The following is a 27,515-nucleotide window of genomic DNA, read 5'->3' as shown; positions in this document are numbered from 1 at the left end:
TCCTTTTGATTAGTGCTACTAATATTAGTCTGAATTTTGGTTTTATAACCAATAAATTGAAAATATTTCTGGCATTATGAAAAGGCCCAGGTGCTTAATTTACTACAATAACTTTTACTACCAGAATGTCATTCGCATATAAGATTGCCGTTGATCTGCATTTATTTGTATTGATTTCTAAAAGATGACCCATTGTAACAGAAACTTGTATTTAATACAGAAAATGAATTTCCCCCATTGAGCTTTTATTTCAGGAAGAGTGAAATTGCATCTTGTTCGTTCATTTTTAATCAAATGATTACGCTGACAACAACTAAGTTATCTTTAGCTCAGGCACAACTCTTTCAAAAGGTTTCAATTCTTACCTGCATACACATTGTTACTAAAGTTAGTATGCTTTATGCTTTCACCATTCAATTTTCCCTAAATTTTCTTTGCTCCCTTACTTTGCTAAAGACATTGATTCCCTTGCTAAACACTGCACTACATTGTCCAGAAAAGGTGTATTTATATATATTTCAAATATATGTAATTTGAAGCATGGGTAAATACCTGTCATAGTATAATCATTTGGAATAGTGATATTTTGATGTTGTACCAGGGTGTTCAGCAGCCTTCAAGTTATGTAGTGCAAGGACTACAGCGTCAGAACATTTGGCTGTGAACTGGATTTTGTAGAGATGAACAGCATCACTGCTCATCAATTTACTCCTACTTAAAACCCCAAGGCAACTGAAATCTAATGGACAACAGAACCTTTAGCAAACTCTAATTGCACTTATTTCCACCTTGGTACTGTTTCCTTTATGCATTTCAGTCCAGTTGTGATGAAGGAACAATTAATTCTGTGATCTGTTAGCACATCAAAAAAAAACTTAATGTCTGAAGTTCAAACTGTGTCCATTATTGTACACTTGGGCCTTTGATTTTAATCCCTACTATTCAATTTCATTTCTATGTCTATTTTCTGATTTGAAAATTCGAGACAATATGTTTGCTGACTGTAAATTTCACTGGTTTCCTGCCCTTTTTATAAATACGTACTTTTGTCGGAAGGAAATCAAAACCACTACAGTTTTTCATTAATTTGTTAATTGGAATACCTTTTTGACAGCAGAGAAACCTAATCCTTTCGTCTGGTTCCTGGACAATATAATTGTTAAGAGGTGCTTAGAATTCCAAGTATTTTATGGTAGTTGGAGGCAGAGCTTAGCCCACCCACAACTACAGTTAGAACTATTAGAACCCTTGTGTTGCAGAGTTGACAGGATTACTGCTTGTTAAATATATTAAACACAAAACATACCTGGGGAGGAAAGGGCAGGCGAGTAGGAAATCTACCCATGGAAAGTAAATGAAAATCAAAAGACAAAACCATTTAACCTGAAGCGTCGCGTAAGAATCGCACTTTGATGTAACTGCCTTTTCTCTAATGTATGTCTAGCATTTTTCCTGCAACTTTAGATTTCTAGTTGGCTGTGAGAATGGTAATGTTTGACACAATGTGTAATGGGAGGAGTGATAGAGGATATAAGCTTTTACAAGTTGATATTTTTGGGAATGGGAAATGAAGAATTACAAATGGCTGTTTTGAAACATTGATCGCACAGGTAAACAGTGATGGGAACAGTTTCTGACAGTGTGAGAAAATTATATTAAAAATGCATAAATTAGCTTTTATATCAGCTAAATAATTTCCAATTATCTTGCTTTTTTGAACTTTATCATGCTTTGTGAATTAGTAATACTTGTAATTGAATTGATTAATTACAAAGTTTTGGATTTCATCAACCTTTTATTGTGCTAGAGTCATAAAGAATATTACAATTATTAGAAATTGCTCTTTTCCTATATTTATCAATATATTTAAATTTTACTTGGAGAGATGTTTAAAATGTTAATGACGATATAACCATATAATTTAACACATTCTGTTAGTGAGACCCAAAGCAACTGACACTTATATTTGGCATAAGAGGTAGAGTGGTATAATTTTTAACCACTTGCTGGTATTATAAGATAATAATCTCTAAATTAGTGCAACAGCAGTTTAATACTTACTAGTATTGGACTTTTTTAATACCAAAAAGCACAAAATTCAAAATGTAAGCCAAATTTGGGTCAAAAATTGAAAGTTATGCAAATTCTGTTAATGTATACTTATTGCAATAGCTGGACAGATTTTCAAGATGATTCTAAACATTCTGTATTTCTGTTAGAATGTCAATGGAATCAAGTACCATGCCAAGAATGGCCATCGTACTCAAACCCGTGTCCGGAAGCCTTTCAAGTGTCGCTGTGGGAAAAGCTACAAGACCGCTCATGGGCTTCGTCACCACACCATTACCTTTCACCCACCAGTGTCAGTTGATATGCTTAGAAAGATGCAGTTGTGAGGCATTATACCCTTCTGACGGATCTGCTAATTGCAGACTCGGTATTCTAACAGGAGTGAGTAAAGAGAATTAACTTTTTTCTCAAGATTCACTTATACAAGTCTTGGGGGAAAATATTCCTTATTTTTTATTTTTAAGTGAATTGTTTCTGTATGAAATAAACATTTTAGTTGGAAAATTATGTTCCCATAATGGCATCAAATGCTGCTAAGAAATTAGATACAGTATTTTAAATATTAATTTTAAATTCCAGGGAAAGTACTTTAAATGATTTCAGTGCTTCTAAAAGCACTTTTTCTTTATCACTCTACATTGTGCAATTTTAGGTCACAACTTAAAATTGACTATACAATAGTTTTATTTTTTTATTGTATCTCAAAACTTTGAAAACTCTCATCAGCTGTATACTACAGTGCTGCTACACTTGAAACCTAGATGTTACAAACTTACAGTTCCAAATAAAGGCAAGTTGCATTTACCACTAATTTCTAGATTAGCAGCCTATTTTGGTGGGGGACGTGGAGAAGCACCCTAACTTACCTGTTTGTCATTACCACTAGATTGAGTGCTGTGCTATGTTGGTTTATCAAGTTTTTTTGTGGGGGGAGGTAGGGAGGGGGTGTAGGAGCAATCATCTGGCCTTGCAGTGGGGATGGGCAATAAATGCCGGCCTAGCCAGCGATGCCTACATCCCGAGAAAGAATAAATATTTTTTTAAAAATCACAAATAGCATTGACAGTTGGTACAAAGTCATTCCAAACTCCTCTTCCCTCAGTTTGAAGGAAAAAAAATTCAAAAAGTCTCAATGAACAATGTAAATTTGGACCATGGTTAAATATATTCTGATGTTACATTAATCTATGATTGGAAATTAGATTTATTTGATCTGGTAATCTAACACAGGACATCATTGTTAGTGACTTTTGTCATGAAATTAGAGAAGGGATAACCATACTAGTTATGTAGTTAATAAAGATGAGTAAAACTGAATTAGCAATCATTGTTCACAGCTTAGAAAATACTTAATTTCTTGAGACATATGTGGTCTTTAGTTTGCTAAATCAGTATGTGTGTTTAATTAAAGAAGCATGTGCACCATATGCCTCTACATAAGGTTAGTCTGTTTACAGCTAAATAATGTACAGTTGCAATAAAAAAATTCTGTTGTCAGCAAGTTAAGCCTTGGTAATTTGGTTAGTTTTTTGGATGCCTGCCTAAGACATTATACTGACCCAGTTCTGTTTTTCTAATGCAGTATTACAGTGCAGTGCACTTTTGGAGATTTGACGATTCTATTTCCATAGTTTAGAAAATAGAGATGTGCCCTGATTTATTTTACAGAATTAATTATGACCCGAGCAAGAGAAGATATACAACTCTTGCTCCTATTCCTTTCTCTTTCCCCTTTAAAATAAAAGGACCAACCAGCAACTGTTCAGATTGCCCTAACCGTGCTACAGCTTTCTTTATTATAACATAATAGAATCATAGAATGGTTCTTTGATTCTACAAGCTATGATATTTCATGATGGTGCCTAAAATTTGGCCAATATTGAGATTTTGTGCAGGCATTGAAGAAGAATCAAAAACACACCTTCAAGTTCTAAAATACCATGTGCTACTGCTGGCTGATAAGTATTTTGTATGTACTAAATACTGTAACTGCTATAGAATGAGAAAACTGACCTGAAAATGTGTGCCCCTTTGATGTTTTCCATCCTCTCCCTCCACCTTTCACATTTTCACAAATGAGAAGAGATGAGCAGTTTGGGTTGCATATTCTTATGGATGCAAATGTGGCTTTGTTGGTTACTAGGGACTAGAGGTGTCTCCTGGCTATCTTCTTTCCACCTTTGCTGTCAATGGAATTCACCACTCCTGCAAAGTGAACTAGACAGCTCTACTGACATTTGGCAAAACTCACCCATAGAGGGTAGCAGAGGTCAAAAGACAGCTAAAGCTGGGGTTTAAAACTGCCTCCTGAATGGGGAGTTCAGCTATCTACAACTACTGTCACCTGAACTAGAAAATCTTCCAATTCTCTACCTTTCCTAAATAGAATAAAACCAATAAAAGTGAAAAGTATTGATAGCCTCAATACAGTGCACCCCATGTATGCCTTTTAATAAAGATGCACAGCAATTTGTCGTTTTTAATCAAAATGCAAAAGATATATGTTTTAAAAATTGAAGCCTCATAGCATTAATGTATATATTAGATAGTGAAATCACTATTATATAGTAGCAGAAACACTGACTTAGAATATTCTAATTCCTTGTCAATTACTGGGTTGAGGAGTTCATATTACAAAGAACTTGATTCAGATCTGTGATGTTAATCCCTGCTAAGATAAATCTTTTTCCATCTAGGAAAAATGCTGTTCTTTAATAACGGCTGGACAGAAACTGGGGAGAGATGCAGTCAGGTGAAACACTATAGTTGAGCAAAAACCTTATTAATTCAGTTAAATTTTAAAATGTACATATCTTTGACATTTACATTTCATACTTTTTTTTTACATAATTCAGTCCTTTGCAAAATCTCAACTTTAATTCTGATCCCAGAATACAACTGAGATCCTCTAAGGGATAAGATAAGTGGAAGTGGCCTGAATTGTAAAATATGCATATTAGGTATTGAGCAACAGATGGCTGAAAGCTGCTGAAAATGCAGTGGCACTCAGGTTGTGAAAGGTACTTTGGATTCTCCCCCACACAAAAAAACCATCTCAATTAACAGGCTAAACTATGGAGCAATGCATAGACACACCATTGCTTTTATTTCAATTCTGAAAATATTGAATTTGAATATTCCAGGAAAAAAGTTCTGTCTTAAGCACAATTTTTGTTTGAGCTCTTGTGTCTGTTTTAATTGATTAAGATTAATTTATCCTTTTTTGGTGGAGAGAGGGGGTGGTGGGAAGGATTGGATTATGAATCTTGAGAAATTAGATATTTTTTAAATGAAATTGAATTATATTTATCCTAACATTTAAACAATGAATTCTCTAAGGTTACACCTCCAGTTATTAATGACAGCATCTGGATTGATGACAACATAAATTTGCTGAAAAACAGGTAAATTGCTTTTTGGGGCTTTGGACAAATGTTTTTTCTTCACGGTTTTTAGAAAGGTAATCACTTTCCTGCCACAACAGATTCTCAGTAATTAACAGTTGGCATAATATAGTAAGTACAGGAAGACAACCTTGGTTTATGCAATAAAAACAGAAAATGTTAAGAGCACTTAAGTCAGGCAGCATTTGTTAAGAGGAAAACAGAGTTATCATTTCAGGTTGATGACCTTTCTTCAGACCACAAATTTATAGAGTTAAACATATTTTGTATTTTTTTATAAAAAGCACTAAAATAATTATGTTCAGTGCAAAAACTGGTACACTTTATTTAAAGGTGTCCAAGGGCAGAATTTCCCGGTCAGGGTGGGGGGGGGTGGGCGGGACCCGCACACCGACACGTAAAATGACATGGGATGACGCTGGGCGGAACTCGCGTCATTTCAGTTTTCAGGTCTACGGGGGCGCAGCCGAATCAGCTGTGCGCCCGCCGACCTGTCAACGGCCTATTGAGGCCATTTAAAAAGTAATTGCAGTAGTTAAAGGACCTGCCTGTCCAACCTTAAGGTTGGCGGGCAGGCCGGGAGCCCTGGCGGGCCTCAGAGAAAGCACGAAACCTCATCCATGGGTGAGATGAGGTTTCATGTAGGTTTTTAAAAATTTAATAAAAGTTTAACAGTAAGTGATGGGCATGTCCCAACTCACGTGACAGTGTCAGGAAAATTTGATTTTTCTATTTTTAACATTTTTGAATTTGGTGCCAATCTCCCTAAGGCAGCACTTAGCCTCAGGAAGATGAGTCCGCTCTTTCGCACGCATGAGCACTCTTGGCTTAGGGAATCCGCCCCCTCTCCCCCGCCCCCTCCACCACCACCCGCACAGGGAGCACATAGTGCTTCCTGGTGGACGTCACACTGGGCGAGCCTTAATTGGCTCGCCCATGTAAAATGGCGGCATGCCCCCCCCCAATTGGGGGTGTGCCGATCGGAGGCATGCCTGCACGTGCCCGCTCCTGAACTCCCCCCACCGATGGGGGGAGAATTCTGCCCCAATACTTTGTGTAAGTTCATGATCCTTAACTATTTTAATGCTTTTTTTCAGTTTTCAAAGTATATTTAATTCAATCAGATGTTCCCCAATTCTGCTCGTGCAAAAATTGCAAAACATAGGGGAGAATTTTTCCTTTGGCGGGCGGGCTGGTTGGGAGCCGATTGTCGTCCGTGATCGGCTGCGGCCACCATTTTATGTGGGCAGGCCAATTAAGTCCCGCCCAGCGTAACGCGCGGCCGGTAGCACTCAGCGGCGGGGGGAGGAGGGAGAGTCGGGGCCTGCGCTCTATCGTGCATGCGTGCGAAAGAGCGCAGCAATCCTCCTGAGGCACGGAGCTGCCTCAGGGAGGTTAAGTCGATAATAAAACTTTTTTTAAAAATAAAGTAAAAAATTATTTAAACATGCCCCCTTGTGTGACATGTTTGTGAAGTTTGCAAAAATTATTTAATAAAACCTTCAGGAAACCTCATCCCGCCCATGGATGAGGTTTCCTGATAAACGCGAAGGCTGCTTGGGCTTTTTGCCTGCCTGTCAACCTTAAGGTTGGACAGGCAGTGTTGTTAGTAAGCCAAATTACTTTTTTAATGGTCTTAATAGGCCATTGATAGTTCGGCCGGCACGCAGCCGCCTCTAGCGTGCGCCCACCTAACGAAATATCAAAATGACGAGTGATGACTTCAGGACACATGCCCATCATCTCACATCATTTTACTTGTCGGTGTGTCGGGCCCGCATGACGATGGCAATATTCTGCCCATAAGGAAACACTGAATATTTACTTATAGAGTTTTAAGAAAGCAAGTTAAAAGTACAGTAGTGTAGTGGTTATGTTGCTACACTAGTAAGTGCGAGGTCTGAACTAATAATAGAATGGGGGTTCAAATCCTGCCATTGCAGTTTAAAAATCTGAATTTGATTTAAACATAAATCTGGAAATAAAAGTAATGAAGCTGTCTGATTGTTGTTAAAACCCAACTGGTTCACTAATACCCTTTTAGGAAGGGAGACCTATTGTACTTGACTCCAGTCCCATATCAACATGGTTAACTTTTAATGAATTCTGAAATGGACTAGCGACCTGCTAAATTGTGCCACTACAAAGGATGACTGAAACTATGGATCACCTTCATTGTACACTTCAATGGTTCAAGAAGACTGCCCATCGTCTTCTCATGGCAACTAGTGATGGGTAATAAATTCCAGCTCTACCAGTAATGTTCACATTCCAAGAAAGAATTACAAAAAAATGCTACTGGGATATTCCAAAGATTGATTTAAAGAGTTCCTATGTTGGAGAAAAATCTTTACATCTTTATGGTTGTTGTTATTTATTCATTTCTATAATAATTTAAAGTGGTTTCCAATGCTTCGCTGTAGTATAATGTACCGAGTACAAAAGCAGTCCATAACCAAATTACAAATGTGCTAGACAATGTTTAGCTGATAACTAAATTTCACAGTTTTTCCTAGGTTATTAGCTACTAATTACTGGAATGATTCTCCTTCCATCTCTTGACACATCCATTTGAAACGATTAATGAATATGAATGCATAGAGCTCAATTCTTTTAGTTTTGTTTTACTTAAGGTGATTAGCTACTTAAATATACAGCTGTCTTCCTCCATTTTCTATCTTATACCAGCTGAAGTGTAGCACTGGGGGAGCAGGACTAAACAGCCTTTAGAGCTGGGGGTTGAATTTCCATGGGTGATCTTATGATTGCCATTTTAATTTTGTTGGAAGTGCCATAGAAAGGCAGCCAAGCTACAGTGAACAGTCAAGAGAACTTTTATAGAAATTCACCTCTATAATATAGTGCTGGGATTCATCTTTTCACTTCTCATCAAGATGTCGAACTTAATTTTGCAGTGCTAATTAACAGCCAAAGACACAAGGCAAGAACAATAGTTAATCCCACCCAAATCTGTAGTGTCTAGAGTATGTTGACTGCTGTAGCACCTGTCATGACGCAGTTGGCCGTGACATCCTGCTGAGGCAGGGATAGATTACATGCATGCTAGACTACACTAGGATGTGATAAAAGACTAGCATGCCTAGATGATATACACCAGTTCTACACCAAATATCTCGAGAAAGTGAACAGCCAGATGGGGAGGTGAATTTGCAAATCTTGTGCTAACATGGGGAACTCAATTCAATAGTTAAAAGGCTAGAATACTACACTGGACTACACTGCTCCACTTTAACCTCTGGTTCACAAACCAGTGGCAAAGGAGTTGCTCTTCTAAGGCATTGCTTTTGGTCAAATATTGAGTTAAGATCAAAGAGAAACTTTGTCACTCACAACACCTTCCTTTTGACATTAAGATGGAAAAAATTACATATATTCCTGTAACAATGGGTACTTAATGTTAAGAAATCAGACTTTGACAAATTTTAATCAAGTTTTTATTGACTTAGACACTGGAATCATTTGAAAAAGGATCATAGTGGTAATTTTCATTTTCTACATAATACTAAATGGGTCATTCTAAGAATGCTGTTAAATATCTCCAATACAAAGGCATCCTGATCTGCAAGCACAAGAAACTGTAAAAAACATTTTAGTTCATGATGACCCTTTACTGTCTGTACCTGCACCATTTTGATTGCTTGGTAATATACATACTTCATTTTAATTTTTTATAGTTTCAAATTTTTCTCAATAGTGTGCGGGTGATTTGCTAGTGTAACATAACTGCCTTTCGGGCTAAATCCAGTCTGGTGATCCAGTAAAACTTTCCTTTTGTACAAGCTGTAATAAAAAAAATCCGATGTGAGATTTGATTGCAAGTTTAAATCCACTTTCTAGTTGGTGTGGGTCCACAGCATAAAACTGCCAGTTTAGTGCCAATTTGTGCCAAATTATGACCGATCTCACTCAGAGGCTATAAAGGTGTTTGGCATCGAAGTGGTGCTGTACTGAAGTTGGACAGAACAGAAAGGTCCTCACTCTGCATCTGATCCATGTTGTACTTGACCTGACGATTGATGCTGACACTGAGTGCCAAAAGTGTAAATATTATCCATTCCATAACTTGAGGAGCAAAAACAAATTCAATATATTGATCAGAATGCTACTTTTTTCTTTCATACTTTTGAAGATCGTAATCTTTTTAGTCAAGCTTCCTGAATTGTTTATACAAAAAGGTTGTATGTAAACATTCTCATTCTATTAACTAGAGATGATATAATAGTGTAAATGTTTTGAGTTCTTGGTTCCATCCTGGATATTGCAAGTTTAAATTTAAAGATTGCCTGTGACTTTAACTTTGAATGCTGATTTTATGTGTATGTTTTTCAGTTTTCTTGAGACTCTCTGTTCAAGGTATATTTTCCCTTTCTTAATTCCCCTAGACCACAAGGCACTGCAAAAGTATTTTTTCAGTATTGGTTATCACCATTACCAAAGCACAGATTAAACTGACAATTCTTGATACATGGGCATTTGTGAGACAAATCTGCATTGTGCAATTATTAAAAAGCCTTTATTCTTTTTCAGTTCTTTAAAATCTATTTAAATAGTGAGTGTTGATGACATCATGAGTAGTTCTCTGAGTTCAGTGGGCAGCTGAATTAACAGAAAGAGAGAACCCTTAAATCTGATACTTCAGGCTTGCATAGTCCACACATCTTAAGATAATTTTTCCAATGTGGTAAGTACTTATTGTTAAATATTTTTTTAAATTAGAAGTAAGCTAAAGAGCATTAAATTTTTATTCAATAGTTCAAATAATGAAAGTTCTACAAGTTTCTTGTAAAATAAATGCTGCATTTCATTAAATGCAAATAATCCTTACTTTCAATCTGCAGTGCATGGGGTTCTGAATTTCTTTCAAATGCACCTATTTATTACAGGCTAATACCTCAAGCTTTTCTGTTTGACTGAATTTTAGGAAAGTATCCTATTAAGTTACCAGTTGTTATAGAAACATATGTTACCTCTGCACCAATAACTAGTGTTTCCACTTTTTACGAGTACAGGCAAATATTGTATAATGGGCAGTTGTGGTGCACGTAGATTGTATCTTGAAATGTTAGTTTGGGTTTTAAATGAAACAAGTTTATTTGGTCTTTGCAAAAACTGAGATATTGCTAAAGATAATTTCTGCTTGGTTTGGCTTTTACAATTTGGCATTCAAAAATTATTTATTTCATAGCTTTTTCTTTTAAGAATTACCAAATTCATTCAGTGCATAGTGTCAATCTGTAAATAGCCTACATGCTAACGTGGTATGATCGCACAGATTAAATTAATTGGTGCAATAATGTTGTTTAACATTATAAAATCTGGCACTAACTGCTGCGAACCCAAAAAGCATAAAATCACTGTCGACATATGGAAGTACTAGATATGACCTAAAAAGTCAATGGCATCAAGTTCTTAAAAGCTGAGAAGTGGTCCCTTCCAGTAAAACTGATTTTTCTTCAGGCACTCTTGAAAATATATCTTAAGCAGGGAGTCTGTTTTGTGCATGATGTTTTGAAATAGCATTTGTATTTAAAGAAATTAGCTGGCATTCATATCCATTGCTCATTGATGCAACAATTGGCTAGTAATGTATTGAGGCTTTCCATCTTACTCCCCACTTCATGCCTTCTATATACTGAGTTCACTGGATGTCTACACTAATGCTAAATAAATATAGGATATTTTCTCTAAACAAATAGAGGGCAAGTCCCACATACACCTCCTTAGCTGACATAGACTTGGGAAAGAGATGCCTCTTTGTGCCAGTCTTTAATGCATTAAGAAGGAGGAATGGAACTTGAGAAAATAACTTCCAATATGCGGGTAGAGATTTCACTTAACTTGGTGCAGTTGTTGTATTTGTAATGTTTCAAGTGATCAATTTGTCACTAATGTAGCAAACAATAAATTAAATTCCTGAATGAAGCTATGGACACAACTTTCAAAAGTATAACTTGGCAACATCAAGTTGATATCCTTTGTAAAAGTTTACAGAAACAATAAATTAGAAGGTTAAGATAGAAAGAATTTGCATATATTAATATAGAGTTTTTCACAATCCCCTAAAGGACGTTACAGCCAATGAAATGCTTTTTGAACCATAGTCAATTTTGTAATATTGGCAAGACCCTACAAAGAGCGATGAAATATTGACCAGATAATTAGGTTATTTTGTAGTGTTAGCTGAGGGTTAAATCTTGGTCAGGACACCAGGAATAACTCCCCTGCTTTTTCTCATGTTGTACCAATGGGTTCTTTATGTCCACCTAAGAGGGTAGATTAGTTTAACGTATCATCCAAAAGAGGCACCCCTGACAATGCTGCACTCCCTCAGGACTGCACTGAGGTGTCAGCCTGGATTATGCACTCAAATCTGGAGTGGGATTTGAACACATGACTTTCTGACTCTAGTGAGAGTGCTACCACTGAACCAATGCTGCCAGCTAATTCATAATGTAGTACAAATTTTCCTTTGGAATCTCTTTTGAAGAGTTGTAGTGAGAATATGTTGGAAAGGAAATTTGTTTTCTTCTTGATTACCATTAAAGATCTTACATTTATATAGCAACTGTCATATCCTCAAACATTTTACAGCCAATGAATTACTTCTGAAATGTGGACATGGTTGTGGGCAAACAACATGTCAGTTTTTGCACATGATCCCTCAAATAGCGATGAATTTGATTAAATGATCAGTTTTCTTTGGTGGTATTAGTTGAGAAATAAATGTTATTTAGGGTGCCAGTAAAACAACCTTATATCTTACTATTTTTGGGATGATTATACTTTGAGAAAGGGGTGTGTTTTTAGCATGTCTTTTATGAGCATTTTTTTTCTATAGTTATTGGTTGACTTTAAAAAGGCTGTAAACATGTTTTTATGTTGTGTTGAAATCTCTACACTGACAATGGATATTTTCTCCAAGTAATCATGCCATTTCTGATGAATTTCCGTTTGGAAGCATTTCTATATTGCATATTGTTTAAAGGTAATACTGGTGCATTTTAGACAAGTGCTTTATTTTTGATCTTTCACTTAAATCATCTTTACAATAGTCAATTGTTCGAATCATTTTAGATTCCCGCATTTGACATTTTAGTTTGTTTTAAAGATTTTTCAAAAGTTAGCATTCATGCATTATACTACTGCAAGATTGTCTTCCAGTATTGCAGAAATTTCATGTACGATATGTATATGAAATGCTTATTCCAGCATATAGATTTGCATGTTTTTTCACTCCACCAACTTATTACCAGAATATTAACTGCACTGAAATTTATTCTGAAAATGGGACAATGCAATGCCTTTATAAATTGTGCTTTTAAACCTTAAACAAGCTCTGCATTTTTATTTTTCCATTTTTAATTTTGTTCAGTTTTGAATATTTCTATTTGGTTTAGATCTTTCCCATGAGTGTTTTAGAGAAAGAAAATAGGAAACTAATTTGAAACCTTCTTTAGTTCAAACTTTCATTTTAGCCATACCCAGGGCTGTACTTCAAAATTTCTAAATATTTTACATGTCTACAATCAATCTAAATGTTGACATTTTAGTACCGCTAGTTATTTCTGTTTAACTGTCAAATGAAGTGTTAAATTTTTTGATGCTAGACAAGGCAAGATTCAGGATAATGTCCTGCTAGATTGCTATTCCTGCATATTGACAATTCAAAATAATCAGGGAAGCATGCAGATATTTATATACCAGTGTTAGTGAGCTGTACTGTACCAAACACAGTGTTTCACTGTAGTTAATTGTCCAGTATAGATCAGACTGAGTGAAATGACTTTGTATTGCTGCTAAAATGAACTTTTGTTTGAATGCTGCTCTTATGTTGTCACGCAATTTCTTTATTGTAACTTTTTAAAACCTTTGGCAGAAATTTATGGTCAAGCCTTATTACAGTGTTTGTCTGTATCAAGAACTTGCACCAAACAGATTTATTTCCAAAAAAAATTATGTTTGCCAATGAAATGTCAATGTGTGGTCAAATGAGACCTATAAACATAAAGCCTTAAAGGATGCTTCTGTTTAAACATATTGTAAATGGTCTATGTAAAACATTTTTACATGTTTAATAAAATTCTTGTAAGTGATTTGTATGTTAATTTTTCATTTCATTTTATTTCCATAAGACCATAAGACATAGGAGCAGAAGTAGGCCATTTGGCCCATCGAGTCTGCTCCACCATTCAATGAGATCATGGCTGATTTGATAATCCTCAACTCCACTTTCCTGCCTTTTCCCTATAACCCTTGATTCCCTTACTGATTAAAAATCTGTCTATCTCAGCCTTGAATATACTTCACGACCCAACCTCTACAGCCCTCTGCGGTAAAGAATTCCACAGATTCGCTAACATCTGAGAGAAGAAATTCTTCCTCATCTCTGTCTTAAATGGGCACCCCCTTACACTGAGATTATGCCCTCTGGTCCTAGACTCTCCCACAAGGGGAAATAGCCTCTTAGTATCTACCCTGTCAAGCTCCCTAAGAACCTTATCTGTTTCAATAAGGATGCCTCTCATTCTTCTAAACTCCAATGAGTACAGGCCCAACCTACTTAACTTCCCCTCATAAGAAAATCTCTCCATACCTGGGATTAACCTAGTGAACCTTCTCTGGACTGCCTCCAATACCTGTATATCTTTCCTTAGATAAGGGAACCAAAACTATTCACAGTATTCTAGGTGTGGTCTAACTAGTGCCTTGTATAATTTTAGCAAGACTTCCCTATTTTTATACTCCACTCCTTTTGAAATAAAGGCCAACATTCCATTTACCTTCCCTTTGCTGAACTTGTATGTTAGCTTATTGGGATTCATGCACGAGGACTCCCAAATCCCTCTGTGCTGTAGCTTTCTGCAGTCTTTCTCTATGTAAATAATATTCAGCTCCTCAATTCTTCCTGCCAAAACAACCTTACATTTTCCCATAATATAGCCCATCTGCCAAGCTTTTGCCCAATCACTTAACCAGTCCATAATCCTCAGTAGACTCTTTTTGTCATCCTCACCACTTGCATTCCCACCTATTTTTGTGTCATCCGCAAACTTGGTGTTAGTACATTCACTTCCCTCATCTAAGTCATTCATATATATTGTAAATAATTGTGACCCCAGCACTAATCCCTGTGGCACTCCACCAGTTGCAAGTTGCCATCCTGAAAATGCCTCCCTTACCCCAACTCTCTGTCTCCTATTAATTAGTCAACCCTGTATCCATGCTAATATAATACCCCAACACCATGGGCCCTTATTAAGAAGCCTTCTGTGCGGTACCTTATTGAATGCTTTTTGGAAATCTAAATATATTACATCTATTGGTTCCCCTTTGTCTACCCTGCTTGTTACTTCCTCAAAGAATTCTAATAAACTTGTACGGCATGGTTTCTCCTTCATGAAGCCATGCTGACTCTGCTTGATCATATTATGCATTTCTAAATGCTTTGCTTTTACACCCTTTATAATAGACTCTAACATTTTCCCAATGATGGATGTTAAGCTAACTGGCCGATAGTTACCTGTTTTTTTTTGTCTCCCTTTTTGAATAAGGGCATTACATTGGCAGTTCTCCAATGTTCTGGGACTTTTCCAGAATCTAAGGATTCTTGGAACATTACTACCGGTGTATCCACTATCTCTGTAGCTACTTCCTTTAATATTCTAGGATACAACCCATCAGGTCCAGGGGGCTTATCAGCCTTTAGCACCATTAGTTTCCCTAGTACTTTTTCTCTAGTGATAGTTATTGTATTTAATTCCAAACCCCCTTTTTCCCCTTGATTATTTAGTATTTTTGGAATGCTATTAGCGTTTTCAACCTTGAAGACTGCAAAGTATTTACTCAACTCCTCTGCCATTTCCTGGTTCCCCATTATTATTTCCCCAGCCTCATTCTCTAAGGGGCCTATGTTCACTTTAGCCTCTCGCTTCCTTTTTATATCTTTAAAGAAGCTCTTACTATCTGTTTTTATATTACTTGCTAGTTTACCTTCAAAGTTTATTTTCTCTTTTTTTTGGTCATCTTTTGTTGGTTTTTAAAACTTTCCCAATCCTCTGGCTTACTACTAATCTTTGCCACATTGTATGTTTTTCTTTCAATTTGAAACTATCCTTAATTTCCTTGGTTAACCATGGTAGGTTTATCCCCCTTCCTGGGATCCTCCTTTCTCACTGGGATATATCTTTGTTGTGAGTCATGAACTATTTTCTTAAATGTCTGCCATTGTTCATCAACTGTATTTTCTGCTAAACTCCTTTCCCAGTCGATTCCAGCCATCACTGCCCTCATTCCTTTGTAAATACCCTTATTTAAGTTTAGCACAGTTGTTTCCGACCCAAGTTCCTCACTCTCAAACTGAATGCTAAATTCTATCATGTTATGGTCACTGTTTCCTAGGGGATCTTTTACTCTGAGATCATTTATTAAACCTACCTCATTACACATTACCAGATCCAAAATAGCCTGATCCCTGGTTGGATCCACAACATATTTTTCTAGGAAACTGTCCCGAATACACTTTATGAATTCTGGTTCGTGTCTACCTCTGCCAATTTGATTTTCCCAATCTACATGAAGATTAAAGTCACCCATGATTAATGTACTGCCTTTTTTACATGCCCTCATTATCTCCTGCTTTATTCTCTGTCCTACAGTATAGCTGCTGTTCGGGGGGCCTATAGACTACTCTCAGGAGTGTCCTCTTCCCCTTGTTATCTCTTAGCTCCACCCATATGGATTCTACATCTTCCAATCCAAGATCATTTTTTGCTATCGCACCAATTCCATCCCCCTACTAACAAAGCTACCCCACCACCCTTTCCTTCCTGCCTGTCCTTTCGAAAAGTCACATACCCCTGAAATATTTAGTTCCCAGCTTTGATCTTGTAACCACGCCTATGTAATGGCTATAAGATTATATCCATTAACCTTTGTTTGTGCCATTAATTCATTTATTTTGTTCTGAATACTAAGTGCATTTAAGTAAAGAGCCATTAATTTTGCATTTTTATTATTTTTTTCCCACTTTAACCCTAGTTGCTGCTTTCTTTGTTATGTTTGTACACTGTCTTTTCCAGTCATACTCTGGGTATCATTACCTAAATAGCTGCCCTGCAAGGCTGCAATACCCATATGCATTGTTAGCCTATGTATCCCCTCTCCAGAACCCTCCTCCCACTAACTGTTTAGTTTAAAGTCCTCTCTACAGCCCTAGTTATTTGATTCGCCAGGACATTGGTCCCAGCACAGTTCAAGTGAAGCCCGTCCCACCGGAACAGCTCCCTTCTACCCTAGTACTGATGCCAGTGGCCCATAAACTGAAACCCATTCCTCCCACACCAATCTTTGAGCCACGCATTCAATTCCTTGACCTTTTTTTACCCTATGCCAGTTTGCCCGTGGTTCAGGTAGTAATCCTGAGATTATTATCTTAGAGGTTCTTTTTAATTTAGCTCCTAACTGTTCAAATTCTTTCAGCAGAACCTCCTTTCTAGCCCGATCAATGTCGTTGGTACCAACATGGGTGACGACAACTGGATCCCTCCCCTCCCATTCCAAGTTCCTCTCCAGCCCTGAGGAGATGTCCTTAACCCTGGCACCAGGCAGGTAACACAGCTTTCGGGACTCATGCTCATAGCTGCAGAGAACAGTATCTATCACCCTAATTATACTGTCCCCTACTACTGCTACATTCTAATTTTCCTCCCCCCACTTGAATGGCTCCCTGTACCACGGTGCCGTGGTCAGTTCGCTCATCCCCCTGCAGTCCCCGCTCTCGTCCACACAGCTTGCAAGAACCTCATAACTGTTGGACATTTTCATTTTATTTTCCAATTTAGGCTGTTTTACAACTTGCCTCCAAGGAGGTGATTTTTTCACTGCATTTTTATAAACTTGTTCCAATTCCCAACAATCTGTTCTGTTTGTGTTTGAACTTTGTAAAACTATTTGTTCCTCATTAGAGCAAGTTGACCCTTCCTTCCTTACTGTACTTACTATCTAGCATTTGTAAATGCCCTATCTGCTAATCAGGTGATGGTTACTTGGAAGGTTTACTAGTAATGGAAGAGTAAACAAAGATAGACTCCAGTAATTATCTGGATTGGTGATTGGATGGATGGCAAGCAGTAAACTATTATAAGTTGCTTAGGGGGACTTGTTTCTCTAATGCATTCAATATGAAGAGCTTTAAATTGTAAAATGATATTTTAACTAAAACACAGATCTTTCCACCCTGCTGTCCTGTCAAAAAAAACTAATTGGACTAATGTGTCCTGTGTTTCCATTTTCATTTTCAGACTGCTCAAGCTGAGAACTTTGTACAAAATTGAGGCTCAAAACTACAGGCAGGATTTTCAGCCCCGATGGGGAAAATTCACTCTGTCAGCCACTGTGCTGGTTTGCCAGTACCATACCACTCCCAGGATGGTGGGGGAGGGGGGCATCAGGAACGAGGTCAGCCACCTGGAGGTGGCACCCCGGTGGCAGGGTATAGTTGGCGGAGCGTTCCAGGCAGGTTTTGAAGTCCTCCCTCTGCACCTGCCTGGCTTCAGCTTCCCTCTCCATAATGGTGGCCCAGCTGCTGAGGGCATGTTTTTAATTTAAAAATATATGAAGCTGGAGAGAGCACACCTCCATCTTGAGGTGCTCTTTCACTCTCTCTCTCTCTCTCTCTCTCTCTCTCTCTCTCCCTGAAAGGCAGCCTATTGCTGCTTCAATGCTGGAGGGCCTCCCGATGACAGCCCAGGATCAGCAAGACCAGCCTCTGGCCACTAACTGACCAATATGGGGAAAGTCACTGTGAGGTGAATGTTCCCCACAAATATGAGGTTGTGACCTCACTTGACCCCAATGTCAGTGTCCCGACCCGAAGGGAAAATCATACCCTATTTCTTCCCATTACCGTGTGGTATTAGCTGATATCTTTCGGTATTTAGGCCTAGAAATTTGGGCACAGGGCAGGGGGCGAATGAGATGATCCATGCACCTGAATGGCGAGTCCCAAGGTACAACAATCATTCGGTGCAGGACGTCACTGCCATTGAGTTGGCGAGCAGTAACACTCAGCTTGCCAACAAAGCAGGATTGAAGATTGGGTTGCTGCAACTGCCTTCAGATGATAAAGGGAGGCAATGAAGTTGGGAAGGAAGTGGCGGTCTGGGGGTGGGGAGGGGAGCATCAGCCCCAGCACTCGGTATTCTGTATTTGTGGGATCCTTCCAACTCTGCATTCAGGTAAGAATATTTTAAAACCTTACCGCTTTGACTGCGGCCTGCAGTGGTCCCATTAAGAGCCTTTGACTTTCCTGAACGTGCTAGAATTGGCTCCCTCAGGGCAAACCTTTTTTTTTTTAGCAAAGATATACTTTATTCATAAAATGCCTAAAAGAACATTACAAAACATTTTAAAATGGCTAACATAGAGAGTGCAATGATATTCCAATTATCTACATAGATCATGTTGCACTTGGAGGTGCTTCAGTATAGGACAAACCAGTCTTGCAGCAGAAATCTCAAACATCACAAGGTTAATGTCTGTTGCAGGCAGAGACTCTGCATGCCGATTTCTTGGCTTTTACCATTATGGTGAGTGGCACCCTTCTGGCTAATAATGAAAATCTGCTTCCTGCCTGTTGTGTCGGTGGCTGTTTAGTGCCTGAACAATGGTGCTGTTCTGCTGAAGTTCCAGATCATAACCTTTTGAAGATTTTGTGGAAGAATTTTGTCAAAATTTAAATACAGCTTATTCCTGATTGGAACACATCTAATCCCACATCAGAATTATAGCCTCCTATTCATTCTTGTATGGTATTCCTGATACAGGCAGAATATAGCATTTAAATGTACTATCCTGATCCAAGCATAAAATGTTCCAATTATTTAGATTTGCATCGCTCAGCACACTGAATATTGTCAGCCCAGCACATGCCAATCATCCTTTACATAGTAACCACTTTTAAGTTTCCAATTTGTATGTTTTAATTTTTGTTCAGTTGCATTGTAAATTATTTAAATGGGTTACATATGTTACAAATTTTATTTTGGGCAATATCTTGATCACTAATTTTAAGTGTATATTCTTAACAAAATTGAAAAAAATCGAACACTATACTTAAGAACAAGCAGACCCCTTACAAATACTGGGTGGGGGGGAATAATCCAGTTCTCAAGGAAACTGCATCAGTTGTCCCATTCAAGTATAGTTCCTAACATTAGTGCACACACTGTTAAATGATGACACCTAGTTGGGTATCAGCAACCCTGCATTGGTATCTCAGGCTTGTCTGCAAGCCCCACTAATGTAGCTCCATAAAGTGACCATTAATAGAGCTTGTACATGAATGAGATAGTGTGTTGCCCTGCTGCCATGGGCAGCTTACTGGTTTAACTGTTTGACCTTGCTGTCTTAAGTGATGCCTCAGGAATAATCAATGCATTTCATTTGTGTGTTTTTTTTGTTTTGTCCTTCCCGCCCATGAAGTACTTTAGAATGTATTTTTTTCTGATAAAGGTGCTATGTTAATGAAAGCTGGTGTAACCTGATTAGGACAGCGACAACATTGAGTGCTTTTTTTGTGGACATGATTAATAACAGATAAACTTATTTGAAACAGACTTTTGTTTGTGAAATGTATTATTTTGTTAAAGGCATCATATAAGTACAAGTTATTGTTGTACTCACACTTGGACAATAGAGGATCCAGACTGGATATTATAGTAAGGCTGATAGCACCTATGTTATTTTGTGCAGTGTTGGTAAACAATTCGTTATGTTGGCTCCTGCATTTGCCCTGCCAATAAAGGGCCCAGAATGGTAAAATGTTAAAAATCCCTTGGCGAATATTATCTATCTACCCACACATATATAACATATACTATAGGTTGAAATTCAAACAATAACTATCATTTATCATTGTCAGATTTTCGATTCACTTATGAAGCTATTTTTTCTATTAAGTTACAGTCTGCATTTCGTGTTAGTGTCACATAATCAATAAGTAGACAATTTATAGAAACTGCTTTCCATGCGTTTTAGGCATTTAAATATTATTTATATATCTATCAAAGTCCGATAGTTAGCATTTAGTGTTTCCTACTTTTCAAACTTTTAGCATTTGCTCAGGCAAGTTTTGACACAAAAAGGTTTACACTTTATAAACGACATTCATAAAAATCATGACTAAACTGCATAAATATGTAAAATAAAGATAAACATGCTGCAAGTAAGCAGTCAGGTGGCCAGCATTTGAATGACAGACAGATTAACATTTTGTTTAGGACTCTTCACCAAATCTTCTTTCTTTGGCCAGAGTAATTCTAGCATTTTCCGCTTTTACTACAAATTTCAAGCACTGGTCTTCTTTTCCTTTTAAAAGTCCTTTTAAAATAGATTGTACGCCTTAAGTTCCAGAAGCATTTTGAACTTATCTGCATTTTCTATTGTCTTTTATTTACTGTTCATCATTGAAGCCAAATTATACAGAAAATCGGTCAAAAGAACCTTATTGCAAATTCTATATGGCAAACCTATATAATTAAAAACTCTACATTTTGCCTCAAAAGTTTCCATAAATATCCATGAGGCAAAGTAAAACAATAATTTACAACTATTGACAAAAACGAAAGCACCAATCAAAAATCAGTAACCTTTATTTAAAAAGAATTCACTTCAAACACTAAACTTTCACTCAGAAGCTGCTAATCAGTGACCAGCAACTACCAAAAGCAGCTAATTAAACTACACAATTTTTCGCCCGATTCCTTTGAGGTTACCATGTTGATTCCACATCCAGCAGATTCTATCCACTGAGAAAGTAAAATTTGTAACATGCAAAAACTAAAACTTGCCCATAAAATTGCTCTTGCCATTGCAAATCTGTCCAATACCTTTAACATGAAGGTATTTTTAAATGTAGTCACTGTTTTAATGTAGGAAATGCAGCAGCCAATTTGTGCAGCGATAGTATGTCTGGTAGTTGTGAAAGGCGCTATAAAAATGCAAATCTATCTTTTTTTTTCTCATCACCCCTCTCAAAAAGTCAACGCTTGATCCCACTGAGATAAAGCAAAAAACTGCAGATGCTGGAAATCCAAAACAAAAATAAAAATACCTGGAAAAACTCAGCAGGTCTGGCAGCATCTGCGGAGAGGAACACAGTTAATGTTTTGAGTCCGTATGACTCTCGTTCTGTTGAAGAGTCATACGGACTCGAAACGTTAACTGTGTTCCTCTCCGCAGATGCTGCCAGACCTGCTGAGTTTTTCCAGGTATTTTTATTTTTGCTTGATCCCACTGTCCTTGCAAGCTACTGCCCCATCTCCAAGCTCCCTTTCCTTTCCAAAGTTTTTGAACCTGCTGTTGCCTCCCAAATCCGTGCCCAAATCCATGCCCATCTTTCCTGGAACTCCATGTTTGAACCCTTCTGGTCAGGTTTTCACACCTGCCATGGTACGAAACAGCTCCTGGCAAAGTCCTAAATGGCATCCTTTGTGACTTTGACAAAAGTAAAGTATCCTTCCCCGATCTGTCTGAAATCTTTGACAAGATTAACAACTCCATCCTCCTACAATGCTTCTCCACTGTTGCCGAGCTGGAAGGGACTGCACTCACCTGGTTCAATATTTACTCTGGCTATGACTAGATAGGTATTACTTGCAATGCTTCTCCTCTCGTACCTGCCACTTTACCTATGGTGTCCCCCAAAGATCTATTCTTTGTCCCTCCTATTTCTCATCTATGTGCTGCCCCTCAGTGACATCATCTGAAAACACAATATTAGTTGTTGCATGTATGAGGCCCAGTTCTACCTCACCACTACCTCTCTTGACTCCACCACTGTTGCTAAATTATCAGACTGCTTCTCCTGAATGAGTAGAAATTTTCTCCAAGTAAACATTGGGAAGACCAAAGCCATTGTTTTAGGTCCCTGCACCAAACTCTATTCCCTAGTTACTGACTCGATCTCTCTCCCTAGCAACTGTCTGAGGCTGAACCAGACTCTTCACAATGTTGGTGTCCTGTTTGACTCCAAGACGAGCTTCTGATAACATGGTCATTTCTTCACTAAGACCGCTATTTCGACCTCCATAACACACCTGACTTTGCCCTTGCCTCAGCTCATCCGCTGAAATCCTCAACCATGCCTTTGTTATCTCTAGACCCTGACTATTCCAATGCACTCCTGGCTGATGCCCCATTTCTACCCTCCATAAATTTGAGGGCATCCAAAGTACTGCTGCTTATGTCCTTATTTGCACCAAGTCTCGACATTGGCTCCCAGAAAAGCAATGACTCAATCTTAAAATTCACATCTTGTTTTCAAGTCCCTCTACTATGGCTTTATGCTTCCCTGTCTCCTAGCCCCACAGCTCTCTATGACACCTGCACTCATCTAATTCTGATCTCTTGAACATCCCTGATTTTATTTGCTCTATCATTAGTGGCCATGCCTTCAGCTGCCTAAGCTCTGGAATTCCCTCCCTGAACTTCTTCATCCCTCTACTTCTCTTTTCTCCTTTAAGACGCGCCTTAAAGCCTACCTCTTTGACCAAGCCCTCTGCCCTAATATCATCTTAAGGGGCTCAGTGTGAAATGTTATTTTCTAGCACGCCTGTGAAGTTCCTTGTGATGCTTTATTATGCTAAAAGCATTATATAAATACAGCATGGTGTTAGTCCATGGTGTCAATGAAACCCCAGTTGCATTTTAAGCAGATTGGCAGTTGCCAGAAGGATGAAGAAGGCCTCCCAAGGTAAGTGAAACAGTGGTGCAGAAGTGCTTCCCTGTGCCCCATATAGAAAATTGGGGGTCATTCCCTACCCTGGACTCCCCACATTCCCTTCTCCAAAACCCCCTCAAAGCCCCCTCCCTGAAACATGCATGCTTGCTGGTAAGCCTTCTTTCAGTGCCCACTGGCAGACCCAGCTACCCAAACCTTAGGCCCCACCTGCCGGCCAGCTGCTGCTTTCTGCCTGTTATGAGCATGCATTAAACCATTACAGATGTAGAATTTCTGTTTTGCCTACTTCAATATTACTCCCATTTCGCTGCAAGTTGGTGTATATCTGCTAGAGTCTACTTGAATCTGCACATTGTGAACAATTGTAAGTTTTTTTTCTACCCTATCAATGGGTAAATATCAAGCCAAGATTGCTTTAAAGATAACTTGGGGATTGATTCCAAATTGTTGGTATCCACAATCTATCAGTTGTTGATAGACTCTACATTGTACATTGTTAAAAATGCACTCTAAATCAAAGCTTCCAGCATAAATTTATACAGTCTAATGAAAGTTAATTCCTTATACAAGGGTTTGGAATAGAATTTATAGTAGATTTTGGAGGAGGATTTAATTCCCTCTACAAATTTGAAGGGTGACAGTGGCAGAGTTAAAAAGGAGTTGGTGGACTTGGCACCTCATTCCAGCTATTTGTCCCCGGGATTTCTACTGGGCGATCATGCCTCTTTTTAAAAATTCATTTACAGGATGTGGGCATCCCTGGCTGGGCCAGCAATTATTGCCCATCCCTAATTGCCCTTGAGAAGGTGGTGGTGAGCTGCCTTCTTGAACCTCTGCAGTCCATGTGGTTTAGGTACACCCACAGTGCTGTTAGCAGGGAGTTCCAAGATTTTGACCCGGCGACAGTCAAGGAACGGCGATATATTTCCAAACCAGGACAGTATGTGACTTGGAGAGGAACTTCCAGGCGGTGGTGTTCCCATGTATCTGCTGCCCTCATCCTTCCCGATGGTAGTGGTCAAGTGTTTGGAATGTGCTGCCTAAGGAGCCTTGGTGAGTTTCTGCAGTGCATCTTGTAGATGGTACACACTATTGCCATTGTTTGTCGGTGGTGGAGGGAGTGAATGTTTGTGGAAAGTGGGCTGCTTTGTCCTGGATGGTGTCAAACTTCTTGAGTGTTGTTGGAGCTACACTCATCCAGGCAAGCGGAGAGTATTCCATTACACTCCTGACTTGTGCCTCCTAGATGGCAGACAGACTTTGGGGAGTTAGGTGAGTTACTCGCCACGTGGTTCCTAGCCTCTGATCTGCTCTTGTAGCTGCAGTATTTATATGGCTAGTCCAGTTCAGTTTCTAGTCAATGGTAAACCCCAGGATGTTGATGGTGGGGGGACTCAGTGGTAATGCCATTGAATGTCATGGGGAAATGGTTAGATTCTCTCTTGTTAGAGATGGTTATTGCCTGGCACTTGTGTGGCGCGAATGTTACTTGCCACTTGTCAGCCCAAGCCTGCATATTGTCCAGGTCTTGCTGCATTTGGACATGGACTGCTTCAGTATCTGAGGAGTCGCGAATGGTGCTGAACACTGTGCAATCATCAGTGAACATCCCCACTTCTGGCCTTATGATGGAAGGAAGGTCATTGATGAAGCAGCTGAAGATGGTTGGGCCGTGGACACTACTCTGCAGTGATGTTCTGGAGCTGAGATGACTGACTTCCAACAACCACAGCCATCTTCCTTTGTGCTGGGTATGAATCCAACCAGCAGAGAGCTTTCCTCCTGATGGCAGCATTGTCATAAGTCCTGTTGGACTTTTTTAAAAAAAGCCTTGTTAGCCGTATTGTGCGATAAAAGAATCTTGACATACAGGAGTCAATTCCCTGTACGAGTGCACACTTCTAGAGACTCATTAGCGTGCTCTGTTTCTAGGCCAGCATTACTACCATACATTTCAGAATGGCTGAATTAAAGCATTCAATTTATTAGGTATTACAAGTAAAAGTGCTGAGTTTCTAATACTGCATTATTTCACTTCCTGAGTTGTTTCTATGAACTGGAGGATTCTGAATGGTTCTTGTTTGTGTGGTCAAGCCCAGAAAATGTCCAAATGTGCTTACACCATCCTTCCCCTGGTAGCAGCCTCAAATACAAACCCACACCTTCTTCAAGTTCCTGGGATCCCTCATCTCATGCCTCAATCTCCTGGGAGAGGTAAAAACAAAAACCTGTAGCCTAATTAAGGAGTTCTCTGTCAAAAGCTCCTCTGACCCCTCATAGATGATCAGACAAATCCCAAGAGTCCCCAAACCACTTAATTATTTTCCAGAATGACTTACTGTTCCATATGTACTTGTATAACTTCTTTTCCTGGAAGTCCATTGTTTTCTTTAAGTATTGTAAAGAATCGATCTTCACTAGTTCTTCTCGAATACTGGTCAATCACCCTCTGGGTAAAGGAAAACTTCCAGACGTCCAATCTCACTCTCTGATTTCTGAGTTTATGTGTCTCAGTTCTATTTACTCCCACAATTTTAAAGACATTGCGGGTATATTCATTTGAAGACATACTTGGAGCAGAGGAAGGATGGGTGTGGGGGTGAGATGCGGGCCTGCTAACATTTGGGGAACCAGGAGGTAAGTGCAACTTGCTTGTCAGTGGCTTTTGAACCCAGCCACTGCATTTCAATCTGACTTCCAGGTTTCTAGACCAAGTAGATAGAGCAGCCATTGATGACAACCCACAAGAAGTGATTTCAATTTCCGTACCTAAGGACGGTGACAGCTCATGGATTCCAGTTCTGATGAAAGATCACCAACCTGAAATGTTAACTCTGTTTCTCTCTCCAAGGATGCTGTCTGATCCACATAGTATTTCGAGCATCTTCTGTTTTTAATTTCAGGTTTCCAGCATCTGCAGTATTTTGCTTTTGCGTGATGCATTCTGGAGGTAGGAGAATTAAAAAAAGAACTGTTAGAATGGAGTTCCAATGTTCCAAGTCTCTGCTTCACTGCATTGATGTCTCTCTGGATGTGATGCTGGCCCACAAGGAGATACTTACATAGAAACATAGAAAACAGGAGCAGGAGTAGATCATTCAACTCTTCGAACCTGCTCTGCTATTCAATACGATCATGACTGATCATCTATCTCAACACCATATTCCTGCTCTCTCCCCATACCCCTAGACACCTTTAAAGTCTAGAAATCTATCTATTTCCTTCTTAAATATATTCAGTGACTTGGTCTCCACAGCCTCCTGTGGTAGAGAATTCCACAGATTTACCACCCTCTGAGTGAAGAAGGTTCTCCTCATCTCAGTCCTAAATGGCCTACTCCATATCCTGAGATTGTGACTCCTTATTCTAGACCCCCAGCCAGAGGAAACATCATCCATGCATCCAGTCCTGTCAGAATTTTATATGTTTTAATGAGATCCCCTCTCATTCTTCTAAACTCCAGTGAATACAGGCCTAGTCAACCCAATCTCTCCTCATAAGACAGTCCTGCCATCCCAGGAATCAGTCTGGTAAACCTTTGCTGCACTCCCTCTATGGCAAGTACATCCTTTCTTAGGTAAGGAGACCAAAACTGCACACACTACTCCAGGCGTGGTCTCGCCAAGGCCCTGTACAGCTGCAGTAAGACATTCTTGCTCCTATACTCAAGTCCTCTTGCAATGAAGGCCAACATATCATTTGCCTTCTTAACTGCTTGTTGCACCTGCATGCTTGCTTTCAGTGATTGGTGTACAAGGACACCCAGATCCCTTTGTACATCAACATTTCCCAATCTATCACCATTTAAATAATACTCTGCCACTCTGGGTTTCCTACCGAAGTGGATAAATTCACACTTATCCACATTATACTGCATCTGCTATGTATTTGCCCATTCACTCAATCTGTCTAAATCGCCTTGAACCCCTGAACACCCACCTCATCGTTCACATTCCTACCAAGTTTCGTATCGTCAGCAAACTTGGAAATATTACATTTGGTTCCCCCATCCAAACCATTGATATATATTGTGAATAGCTGGGGCACAAGCACTGATCCCTGCGGTACCCCACTAGTCACCACCTGCCACTCTGAAAAAGACCCGTTTATTCCTACTCTCTGTTTCCTGTCTGCTAACCAATTCTCAATCCATTCCAAAATAATGCCCCCAAATCCCATGTGCTTTAATTTTACACACTAACTTCTTATGTGGGACTTTATCAAAAGCTTTCTGAAAATCCAAATATATGACATCCACTGGTTCTCCCTTATCTATTCTG

At 38.8% G+C, this 27,515-nt stretch overlaps 1 protein-coding gene across 1 annotated transcript in view; it reads left to right on the top strand.

The window, feature by feature from the left end:
• LOC144686617 (juxtaposed with another zinc finger protein 1-like) overlaps positions 1–5,244 on the top strand; it is a 129,836-nt gene extending 124,592 nt beyond the window's left edge. The window contains exon 5 of the mRNA XM_078552051.1: positions 2,220–5,244. Within this exon, the coding sequence (XP_078408177.1) occupies positions 2,220–2,396 (177 nt within the window). The 3' untranslated portion in view covers positions 2,397–5,244. The remainder of the gene's footprint in view (positions 1–2,219) is intronic.
• The last annotated feature ends 22,271 nt before the right edge of the window (positions 5,245–27,515 follow it).

This window comes from Cetorhinus maximus, chromosome 11, assembly GCF_964194155.1.
Source record: "Cetorhinus maximus chromosome 11, sCetMax3.hap1.1, whole genome shotgun sequence".
NCBI lineage: Eukaryota > Metazoa > Chordata > Chondrichthyes > Lamniformes > Cetorhinidae > Cetorhinus > Cetorhinus maximus.
This window is presented reverse-complemented; position numbering and strand designations above follow the sequence as displayed.